The sequence below is a fragment of the Oryctolagus cuniculus genome, chromosome 11 (genome assembly GCF_964237555.1).
Source record: "Oryctolagus cuniculus chromosome 11, mOryCun1.1, whole genome shotgun sequence".
Classification (NCBI taxonomy): Eukaryota; Metazoa; Chordata; class Mammalia; order Lagomorpha; family Leporidae; genus Oryctolagus; species Oryctolagus cuniculus.
In genome coordinates, this window is record NC_091442.1 from 123,620,138 (window position 1) to 123,632,144 (window position 12,007).

The window sequence follows — 12,007 nt, forward strand, 5'->3', positions numbered from 1 at the left end:
GTGCCCAGGGAATGCCTAGTGACTGTTCGCATTAGGAGAAACAGCTCCTACATCTTGCGAGTGCTCAAGAGGCGCTCCTGCCGTATGTGAGCAGAGAGGGTCTGCCTTTGCCCCAGGGGACCCTGCCACCCCTCCCCCACAGTGGTGCCAGAGTGGAGTCCCTATTCCTATGCGGCAGCAGTGACTTCTTGCCTGACATAAGAACTTGTTCCCTTCTTCATCTTCACACGTCACCCCCGCCTTCAGCACCCTTGAGGTGCGCTAGTTTTTCAAGCTGATGCACAGGCTTGTAGGTGTTCAGATGTACGGGGAGAAACGCAGCAAGGAGGAGACCAGGGGAAGCTGGGCACAGATTCTGTGTCCAGCAGCAGGCGGGAGGCAGACCTAAAAATAATGCGGATGACAATCTCGGCTTCCATCCTAGGACGCTGCTACCAGTTCAGCCTTCCACTGTAAATTTTAAGTGACCCTGAGACAGGGGCAGGCAGTCCTCTTAAGAGGGGGAAACTCTAGAGGTTAAGAAAGATCACACCCTGGTAGGGTTGGAATTCAAGCCCAAGTTCCTGCCCCAAGCTACAGTTTCTGTGCAGCGGCCTCATCAGCACTGTGGTGGGGAGCAGGCAGTCTGCAGGGTGGTGAGTTCACAAAAATGTTGACCACAGCGAGTGAGGCCTGCTGCTCTCCTGCACAGGCGTCCACGTTATGTCCACAGGAACGCGGAAGGCTCTGTCAGGCGCGAGCTGGCAGCAGGGTGATGGGGTCCCGGGCACTGGGGTCCTCCCTGCACAGACCCCTAGTGATGTCTAAGCCAGCCAGGCCTGGGCTGCGCATGGGAGGGGTCTTGTTCAGCCTGTGCTGGCCCTGAGAGAACTGAGGTTGAGAGTGTCCCTTCCTGGCCTGAGGTCACACAGCTAACGGGTAAAACCTGCACGGGGTGCCCGGCTGAACAGTTCCATTGCAATGCATCCTTCTTCCTCCCACCCACCACAGCATGCTGGCCCTGGGAGGAGCCTCTCCCCGGGGCTGTAACCCACCCCTTGTCTGCATCCACTGCGGCTGTGGGCCGTGGCCCCGCAGTTACTACCTCTCTCATTTCTGACTATCCGCCATCTCCCTCGCACCTCTGGCTGCCTCCCAGAGGGCTCTGCGCCATCTTAGGTGGGAAGCCCTGCACAAGCCCCTTCCAGCCCGTCTCCGTTCTCCCTAGGCCCAGGGCGCCGCCTCTTTCCCGGCGTGTCTTCTCCAGGGCGGCGATATCCTCAGGTGTGGGCAGTTTGGGGTCCTTCCCAGAGCCGCCTCAGCCGGGCCTCCCTCAGCTTACAGCTGAGCTGAGCCTTGCGCACAGGAATGCCCTGCACCCAGCGCGTGGCTTGGGCCAGCCCTAACCCTGCCTCCCCCGACCAGCCCCGACCCCACTCCGAGCCGGCAGAACGCGGGGCCGGGGCCGGGATTGGAGGGGGCTCAGCCCGGCTCACGGGGACCGTCGTTCGCAGGGGAGGACGAGAAGCTGGCCTCTCTGCTGGAGGGGCGCTTCCCGCGGAGCACGTCCATGCAGGACTCGGTGCGTGAGGGCCGCGGCATCCCGCCCCCACCGCAGACCGCGCCGCCGCCGCCGCCCGCGCCCTACTACCTGGACTCCGGGCCGCCCCCAGCCTTCTCGCCGCCGCCGCCGCCGCCGGGCCGCGCCTACGACACTGTGCGCTCCAGCTTCAAGCCGGGCCTGGAGGCGCGCCTAGGCGCGGGCGCCCCCGGTCTGTACGAGCCCGGCGCGGCCCTGGGCCCGCTGCCCTACCCGGAGCGGCAGAAGCGCGCGCGCTCCATGATCATCCTGCAGGACTCGGCGCCCGAGGCGGGCGACGGTCCCCGGCCCCCGCCCGCGGCCACCCCGCCCGAGCGCCCCAAGCGCCGACCGCGGCCTCCGGGCCCCGACAGCCCCTACGCCAACCTGGGCGCCTTCAGCGCCAGCCTCTTCACGCCGTCTAAGCCGCAGCGCCGCAAAAGCCCGCTGGTGAAGCAGCTGCAGGTGGAGGACGCGCAGGAGCGCGCGGCCCTGGCGGTGGGCAGCCCCGGCCCGGGCGGCGGCAGCTTCGCCCGTGAGCCATCCCCGACGCACCGCGGCCCGCGGCCGGGTGCCCTGGACTACGGTGCGGAGGACGGCCTGGGGCTCGCGTTTGGGGGCTCAAGCCCCGGCCCGGGTCCGGGCCCTGCCAAAGACCGGCGGCTGGAGGAGCGGCGCCGTTCCACCGTGTTCCTGTCAGTTGGAGCCGTCGAAGGCAGCGCCCCCAGCGTGGACCTGCCGTCCCTGCAGCCCTCGCGGTCCATCGATGAGCGCCTCCTGGGGCCCGGCGCCACCCCAGGCCGCGACCTGCTGCTCCCTTCCCCGGTCTCTGCTCTGAAGCCATTGGTCAGCGGCCCGAGCCTCAGTCCTGCGGGCTCCACCTTCATCCACCCCCTCACTGGCAAACCCCTGGATCCCAGCTCGCCTCTGGCCCTTGCCCTGGCTGCCCGCGAGAGGGCCCTGGCTTCCCAGGCGCCCTCGAGGTCCCCCACACCGGTGCACAGCCCTGATGCTGACCGCCCTGGACCGCTGTTTGTGGACGTGCAGGCCCGGGACTCAGAGCGGGGGGCCCTGGCCTCCCCAGCCTTCTCCCCGCGGAGTCCGGCCTGGATTCCTGTACCTGCCCGCAGGGAGGCAGAGAAGGCGCCCCGGGAGGAGCGGAAGTCACCCGAGGACAAGAAGTCCCTGATCCTGAGCGTCTTGGATACGTCCTTGCAGCGGCCAGCCGGCCTCATTGTTGTGCATGCCACCAGCAACGGGCAGGAGCCCAGCAGGCTGGGGGCCGAAGAGCAGCGCCCGGGCAGCCCCGAGCGGGCCCCGGCCCCCATGCCAACAGCAGCTGTGGCAGAGCCCCTGCCCAGCCCCCGGGCCCAGCCTGCTGGCAGCACCCCAGTAGACCCTGGGCCAGGCCAGGGCAGCTCAGAGGAGGAGCCAGAGCTGGTGTTTGCTGTCAACCTGCCGCCTGCTCAGCTGTCCTCCAGCGACGAGGAGACCAGAGAGGAGCTGGCCCGCATCGGACTGGTGCCACCCCCAGAGGAGTTCGCCAATGGGATCCTGCTGGCCACTCCACCTCCTGGCCCGGGCCCCTCACCCACCACGGTGCCCAGCCCGGCCTCAGGGAAGCCTAGCAGCGAGCCGCCCCCTGCCCCTGAGTCTGCTGCCGACTCTGGGGTGGAGGAGGCCGACACACGCAGCTCCAGTGACCCCCACCTGGAGACCACAAGCACCATCTCCACGGTGTCCAGCATGTCCACCCTGAGCTCGGAGAGCGGAGAGCTCACCGACACCCACACCTCCTTCGCTGACGGACACACTTTTCTACTCGAGAAGCCACCAGTGCCTCCCAAGCCCAAGCTCAAGTCCCCGCTGGGGAAGGGGCCGGTGACCTTCAGGGACCCGCTGCTGAAGCAGTCCTCGGACAGCGAGCTCATGGCCCAGCAGCACCACGCCGCCTCCGCCGGGCCCGCCCGCCCTCGCTACCTCTTCCAGAGAAGGTCCAAGCTGTGGGGGGACCCCGTGGAGAGCCGGGGGCTCCCTGGGCCTGAAGACGACAAACCAACTGTGATCAGTGAGCTCAGCTCCCGCCTGCAGCAACTCAACAAAGACACGCGCTCCCTGGGGGAGGAGCCGGTCGGCGGCCTGGGCGGCCTGCTGGACCCTGCCAAGAAGTCGCCTATCGCAGCAGCTCGGTGAGCGGGGCGCTGTGGGGAGGGGCCTGTCCTGTGCCTCCTGTCCTCCCTGTTTTTCCTCCTGTCCACCCACTGGCTCCCCTCCATCCCACTTCCGTCCTGTGGTATACCTCCCACTGGTCCTCCACCCTTTGTCTGCCTGGTCCTGCTGAGACAGAGGTCCCTTGGGCTGCCAGCAGCAGCAGCAGGACTTCAGCTCTCTGCACCTCTGCTGGTGCACATCAGACCCCCAAGCTGGACATGTGCACCTCCCCTTACTCTCACTGCCCGTGTCAAGCTGCCTGTGCCACTGGGGATTGGTCCATGGTGCACTTGGGAGCTGTCTGGCGTCTCTGTGGCTCTGCACACACCCCTACTCCCCACACACCATACACAGGCCTCATACCCGCCCATACCCACATATGTATACACTGCACACCCATACACACCCCACATACCCACACACCACTACATACATACCCACTCCTCCACACATACCACACACCCCCCCACACCTACCCACACACCTCTCACCCCACGTACACCCACACACCTACATGTATACCTCACACCCCCCCACATATCCCACACCCTGACACACACACACCCCACACCTACCCACACACCTCTCACCCCACGTACACCCACACACCTACATGTATACCTCACACCCCCCCACATATCCCACATCCTGACACACACACCCCATACCTACCCACACATCTCTCACCCCACGTACACCCACACACCTACATGTATACCTCACACCCCCCCAACACATATCCCACACCCTGACACACACACACCCCACACCTACCCACACACCTCTCACCCCACGTACACCCACACACCTACATGTATACCTCACACCCCCCCACATATCCCACACCCTGACACACACACCCCCCACACCTACCCACACATCTCTCACCCCACGTACACCCACACACCTACATGTGTACCTCACACCCCCCCACATATCCCACACCCTGACACACACACACCCCACACCTACACACACACCTCTCACCCCACGTACACCCACACACCTACATGTGTACCTCACACCCCCCCACATATCCCACACCCTGACACACACACCCCCCACACCTACCCACACATCTCTCACCCCACGTACACCCACACACCTACATGTATACCTCACACCCCCCCACATATCCCACACCCTGACACACACACACCCCACACCTACCCACACACCTCTCACCCCACGTACACCCACACACCTACATGTATACCTCACACCCCCCCACATATCCCACACCCTGACACACACACACCCCACACCTACCCACACACCTCTCACCCCACGTACACCCACACACCTACATGTATACCTCACACCCCCCCACATATCCCACACCCTGACACACACACACCCCATACCTACCCACACACCTCTCACCCCACGTACACCCACACACCTACATGTATACCTCACACCCCCCCACATATCCCACACCCTGACACACACACACCCCACACCTACACACACACCTCTCACCCCACGTACACCCACACACCTACATGTATACCTCACACCCCCCCACATATCCCACATCCTGACACACACACACCCCACACCTACCCACACACCTCTCACCCCACGTACACCCACACACCTACATGTATACCTCACACCCCCCCACATATCCCACACCCTGACACACACACCCCCCACACCTACCCACACATCTCTCACCCCACGTACACCCACACACCTACATGTGTACCTCACACCCCCCCACATATCCCACACCCTGACACACACACACCCCACACCTACCCACACACCTCTCACCCCACGTACACCCACACACCTACATGTGTACCTCACACCCCCCCACATATCCCACACCCTGACACACACACACCCCACACCTACACACACACCTCTCACCCCACGTACACCCACACACCTACATGTATACCTCACACCCCCCCACATATCCCACACCCTGACACATACACACCCCACACCTACCCACACACCTCTCACCCCACGTACACCCACACACCTACATGTATACCTCACACCCCCCCACATATCCCACACCCTGACACATACCTCACACCCCCCACATACCTACACACGCATACCTCACTCCCCCCATACACACCCATGCAGACACCCCATATGTACCCCTACACACATACACCCTGACCCCCCTACGCCCCACACACCTGCTGTGCCCCTCTGCCCTGCGTCCTTTAGAGCCTTGGAGTATGCACTGGCTCCTCTTCTCTCAGGGACTGGCCACCTCCTTCCTGTTTCCTTTCCCAGAAACTTTGCTGCTCTCCTTTGAGTCCCTTTAAAAACAGTCCTGTTTGTGGCTTGTGCGTTAGGAAAACACTTGGAGGCTGCACCCCTGCCCTCTCACCGTCTCCCACCCCCATCCCAGTCCCCCTGTCTGTCCTCCCCTCCCCCTTCTAGCCCGGGTGGGGCTGTGGGGGAGGTGCTGGCATGGGGAGAGGAGCTGAGCAGAGGCCCACGTGCTGCTGAGGGTGCTGCCGCTCTGTACAGTGCAAGTTGCTAGAGCCCCTGGGCCGACCCCCTTTCCTTGAGGACCCCTCCCCACTCGGGCCGGCAAGCTGAATGGGTGTTGTAGGGGAGCCGGGCACCCCCTGCCAGCCCTGCTCCCTGCCTTTCCCAAGCTGCACTTGCCTTCTGGGACCCCAGCCCCCGCCCTCCTCCTGGGAGTGGGGATGGGGTGCTGCCTCCTGAGTCCTCCTCGCCCTCTGACTCGGAGTTCACGGAGTCAGGAGAGGTTCCGAGGGTAAGGATTTTGCAGACCTTATTCCAAGGACCTGCTCCTTCCACCTTGTTCCAGCCCAGCTTCAGAGGATTGGTGGGAGTTTGGGGTGCTCAGGAAGGCTCCCTGAGTCATCCAGGAATGTGGCCTGCAGCTCCTGTCATCCTGGAGCCTTGCTCTGGGGCCTTCTCCCCTCAGCCTCTTCCAACTCCCAGCCAAAGTTGAAAGTTTTTTACTTGTGATGTAGGCACTTCAGGTCTGCACAGAAAGTGTCCAGTGAGGCTGAGCAGCCTGGGTCCCAGGCCTCTGCAGGACTAGATCCCAATAATGGGCCTTCTGACCCAGCCCCGGCCAGTTCCCTGTCTTGCCTCTGCCTCTCCTCCCTCCGGCAGCCCCTCTTTTCCTCCCTGCCTCTTGATCCCGTGAAGATCAAAGCCATGGAAGTGCATAGCTCAGTGCCTGGCCCCGTGTGATGCCCTCAATAAACGTGTGTTCAGTGCATGAAATTGTGAGGCTAAACGCAAGTACTGTCTCTTGTGATTTGAGCAGGGGACTTGGGATGCATTGCAGGAAAGGGTGGACACAGAGATTCAGGTCTTCAGGGTGCTGAGCCCCCTGGTCTGGCCCAGGTGAGCCTGTCTTATTGTTGGCTCTGCTTGCTGCCACAGGGTGGCTGGGTGGTCACAGGGCAGGGTCTAGGGAAGTCCCGTGAGCTTCGGGCTCTCCTCTGAGCTCGTCTTTCACTGTGACCGTTGGCGATTTGCCTCTGTCAGGTGGAGATTCTTGTGTCCAGTGGCTCTGCTTTTCAGCAGGTCCCTGTGTGTTTTCCGTTCTCAGGTGTGGGCTGAGGAAGGCAAGACGAGCGCCTCCAGCCCGCACGCCCGTCCGTTCGCAGGCCCTGCAGAGGGAGCTCTCAGTAGTCTGTGCTGAATTCCAGCCTCTGGTGTTAGCTTCACAGGATCCCTGCTTTCCTCTTACTAGTCCCTGGGGTTACTGGCTGGGCTTGTGTCCACCTAGGGGCCAGGCCACCTGGCAAACAGATGAAGGTGAGGAGTGTCCCTAGCACTGATGGCCTGGATTGTAGTCTCAGCAGGTCGATCTTGTTTCTGTGGTCCTGGGCAAGCCACTTAGCTTCTGTGAACAGCTGTCCCTCTGTGAGGTGGGCAAGGTAACGCTTGGACTTCAGGTGCCGCCACGTCACCACTGAAGCTGCACACGGGAGGACCAGGGTCTGTCCTCCTGGCTGTCCCCCGGTTCTCAGCTGCTGGGTGAAGTTTTAGGGTTCTTTTTGGGCACTGAGCATGCTTGAGATAGACTGGAGAATGTCACGTCATATTATTTTGTCTTCACAACCGTTCCGCTAGATAATACCATCTCCATTTTCCAGACGGTAAAACTGAAGTGGGGGCTTCTGTCTGCCCAAGGCCTGTTCTGGGATCTCTGTCGTGACCTCTTCTGAGGACCACACAGATCCCTTCCCCATGCTTGTCGCAGAGCACAACTCGCGCAGCCCTGTGTGTCATCATGTATGTCAGCAGCGGCACCTGCTGGGCCAGCTGCACGCTGTTCCTGCTGCATCTTGGCCTCACACCTGGACAGCATCATAGCCCTCGAGAGTGGCCCCACTGCCCCCGCTGGACCCTCTGTTTCTGGCTGCAGGCTGAGCAGGATGCCTATGGCCATGTCGGTGCCCAGTCCTGTGTCAGGTCTGGCTTCTTGTGTGGCTGACTGGCTTTGGTGTCCACCAGGACTGCTTATACACTCTTGTCCTACAGCTGAGGTGGCTGGGGTCTGGCACTCATGTCTCACTTAGGGATAAAACTGCTAGTCATCTGTCTCTTAGAAAAATGTCCAAAATGTGGGAAGTTCTGGTATCCAGGCGTGGCTGTCTCCCTCCATGACCAGTCCTGGCAGAGGCCCTGGGTCACTGACCCCGGCTACCCTCCTCAGCATCACAGTCCTGAGCTGTGTCCCTGATCCCCGTGGGTCTCCCTCTCCTTACCCCTCGACACCGCTGGGAGGGAAATGCCTATCTCGCTGGCCTTCTCCACCGGTGGCTGTATCCAGGCTCCGGTGAGCGTCAGCCACGAGGTGCTCTACGGCCTGAGTTCTTTATGGGCAGGGGAAGCCGCCCCGTGCGACACAGAACCACAGCTCAGTGTCTTGTGGAGAACCTGCCGCTCCTTTGCACTGGGCCTGTCCTTTGGCCTCTTTTGAAACCTGATCCCAGGAGCCCAGCGCTCTGGTCCTCTGTGCCAGCCCTGCTGAACAGAGCCATTGTCTGCTCAGAGCCACACGCCTGTCTTTGAGGCCCACACCTGTCTGAACCACATGTGTCTTCCAGGCCTCGCTTGTTGGTCTGAATCCCACGTTTGGTCTGAGCCCCACGGCAGTGCCAGGTCTGCCTTGGCTCTGTTTCACACCTGTCTGACCTGCACGTCTGCTCTGTGGAAAAGCTCCGTGGTGGTGTAGCTTTGGAAACAGAGTCAGCCCCTGCTGCGCTGCCTCTCGGTGCCTTTGATAAGGTTGTGTGGACGAGGCACCTGTGCTGTGGATTTGGGCGGAGTCTGTGCTTTTCCGGTCCTACCTGCAGGGGCTTCAAGGCCAGCAGGGCCCGTCCTGAGGACCAGACTGAAGGTGCCCTGGGGCACCCAGGCTTGGGTGTCCGCTGCGCTCGAAGGCCGCGTGCAGCTGGCTTTCTGCAGGTGTGTTCCCAGGAGGGAGTGGCTGTCAGGGCTGGAGCTGTGAGCAGGCGTGGGTGGTGAGGACTAAGATGCCATCAGCAGGACAGAGGCCCCCAGAAGCCTCTGGAGCGTGTCTGGGTTTGTGTTCCCGTGGAGGATTGTTCCTCTTAATAAGGCCCCCAAATTGCAAAAGGCCACAGGCCTAGACCTTCCCTGGACTGAGCCAGAGTGGCGCTTCTTCTGCTTGTTGGCACGGGAGGGTCAACAGAGGCGCGCATTCTTGGGAGAGACAGGCCCTGTTACTGCGATCTTCTTCCGGGTGTCTTGTGCTCCTGGCTTTGGGCGAGGAACGGGAGTCAAGGAGAGCCATTAGGACACGGCTGAAAGGCCCTGGGACTGTGGAGAGTCTGGGGGCAGAAGTGGCTGGAGGTGAGCAGGCGCCCCGTGCACACATTCGGGTTAGTGACTTGGAGGCCACTGAGGAGAGGGGACAGGTCCTGCCGTGCACTAGAGCTCTGGGAGAAATGGCATTGCTGGGCACAGCAGCCTTCATGAAGGGCGTGAGTGGGACACAGGGCCCAGAAGAAAGTAGAGAAGCAGAGGAAAATCTTCAGGAAGGGAGATGCTGAATGGGGTGCTTGGAGGGAAGACGGACAGGTCACGGGGTGGGGTGGGGGTCCTGCCGACAGCCTGAGCCACTGCAGGGGACAGGGGCCTCACTGGAGACGCTGGCACTGTCCAAGATTCAGATCTCGGTGAAGACCGCCCTGACACGTCACAGCCTGGACTTGGCCGTGGAGGGGGGCTGCTAAGGGTGCCCCATAGCTCTAGGACACCTGGAAGGTGGTAGGAGTGTGGCCCAGTGGAACCCAGTTCTCAGTTTCTTGCTCCCTGGTATCTTTGGAGCCTGCCTGCCCTCGGCCTGGGTCTCCGCTTACCCTGCTGAGCAGGACGACTCCAGTACCAACCAGACGGGCTCTGGACTCTGACGGCCTCCCCACGTGCTGCCACCACTGCTCAGCTGTGGTCACGCTTCTGTCACACTGAACTCCAAACCTCAGAGTGGGGTCAGAGCAGACATCTGTGCCGCAGGCCCCCAGGCCAGGGTTGCTCTGTGAGGGTCAGGGGTGGCAGGTGAGGTGCATGTGCCCGGCCTTACTCCTTGCTGGGTGTCCACTGTCTGGTCTCAGAGGCGCAGTTCCCTGAGTCTCTCCTAGCAGTCACCGCCCATGGGCACCCAGCACCCAGCACCACATGGTACCTCCCCCGGCTGCTGCCCCACTTCATCCTGAAGCCCTGGTGACTCCGTGGAGTCCAGGTTGGAGTTGGCTCCTGTTCTTGCACCCACCCGAGTGTTCCTGGAGCCCCTATCCAGCGGGGGCACAGTCTAACTCCTCGGGGAGCCTGAGCAGTTGGGAGGAGGCAGTGGGATAGGCTGAGGAGAGGGCCAGCGGAAGGGGGTGGAAGCCAGTCCAGTAGGAGAGACGGCGCCGCTCTCTGGAGAGGGCTCCCATTGCTCGTAGGACACGAGAGCAAAGCCTGCTGCAAGGGAGCCCGTGCTGCTGGGCGATGGGCACTGTGCGTGCCGTGTGCTCAGGACAGCACACACGTGGGTGGCAACCCAGAGAAGGGATCCTTAGCCCAGTGTGGGAGGGGAGGGATGGTGGCTGGACAGAGGCCAGTCAGATGACAGAGGATGGTGGTGGGGGTGCGGGGTGCTGCTGCGCACTTCCCAGGCAGTGCTGAGGCAGCGTGCGAGGTCTGCAGTGCACAGACGAGGGCCCCAGAGCACGGGTTCCATGCAGGCCATCAGGAGGCCGCTGTCTGCCAGTCCTCCGCACTTCCGGACGTCCTCAAGGTGTTCCCCTCTCCCAGCAGCTGCCTTCCACAGCAGCTGCACCCACTGCACCCAACTCCCTCCCTCCACAAGGGGCTGGCCAGGGGGTTCCTGCACCTGGCTGCCTGCTGTGTGGCTGTGACTGTGGCCACGTGAGCCTGGCCTGCTAACACTCTCTCTCATTGCTCTCTCCTGCCCATCTGCATGTGGCTGCTCTGTCTAGCTGCGCGGTGGTCCCGAGCGCCGGCTGTGTAAGTGAGCATGCCCATCCCATGCCTCTCGCCGTCCACCTGGGTCTCTGCTCTGCATGGCTGCGTGGGCCTTCTGTGTCGCTGACAGCCCCGAGGCTTCCCCTGGCCACAGTAAGGGATACGCTTAGGGACGGGAATGGGGGAATATGGGAGTGGGTGTTCTCAGGAATCACCACAGGCAGTCCTGCCATGGCCAGGCTGAAGAGGGGCTAGAGGTCAGGGTCCTGAGAGGTGAGCTGGGAAGTGAGGTGCCACCAGCCTCTGTGTGTGTGTGCGCACATGCACGTGCTGCCTCGTGTCTGCACCATGGGGTGCATTGCTGCCGTGCATGCTGCCCTGTGTAGGGCGGCTGCCTCGCCTGCCCTGCCTGTGCTGCTGCTCTGTGTGGGTGTGGGCGCCGCCTGGTGTCTTCGGTGCCGTGGGCCTGTTCAGCCTGGTGCTGCTGCCAGTCTTGACCACGACTCAGCCACCCCCCAAGGCTCCGGGCTCCACTCAGCACTGTGGGCACTGCGGGGTGTGGCCCCAGTCTTGCTGCCTAGAGCACCTGTGGATGGGGCGCATATCTGAGGCTGGTAGGGAGGGGACAGCCCAGCCCTGTGCCAGGAGAGGCTGTCTTGCCACTGGAGCCTCAGCGGAGGGGGAGGGCACCAGTCCTCTCAGAATGCAGTCTAGGGCCCGCCAGAGCCAAGCCCTGGCTCTGACTCTGGCGGCCAAGAGACGGCCAGGGTAATGTGG

At 62.4% G+C, this 12,007-nt stretch overlaps 1 protein-coding gene across 6 annotated transcripts in view; it reads left to right on the top strand.

Annotated features, from left to right (window-relative positions):
* The window catches only part of SHANK3 (SH3 and multiple ankyrin repeat domains 3), a 59,563-nt gene that overhangs the window by 44,988 nt on the left and 2,568 nt on the right, over positions 1–12,007 (top strand). For 3 of the 6 annotated variants that reach the window (XM_070053144.1, XM_070053145.1, XM_070053148.1), the window contains one exon: positions 1,494–3,747. In XM_070053144.1, the coding sequence (XP_069909245.1) occupies positions 1,494–3,747 (2,254 nt within the window). Of the gene's footprint in view, positions 1–1,493; positions 3,748–11,244; position 12,007 lie in introns of those variants that run through there. The other 3 variants (XM_070053146.1, XM_070053147.1, XM_070053149.1) reach the window with 3 other exon arrangements.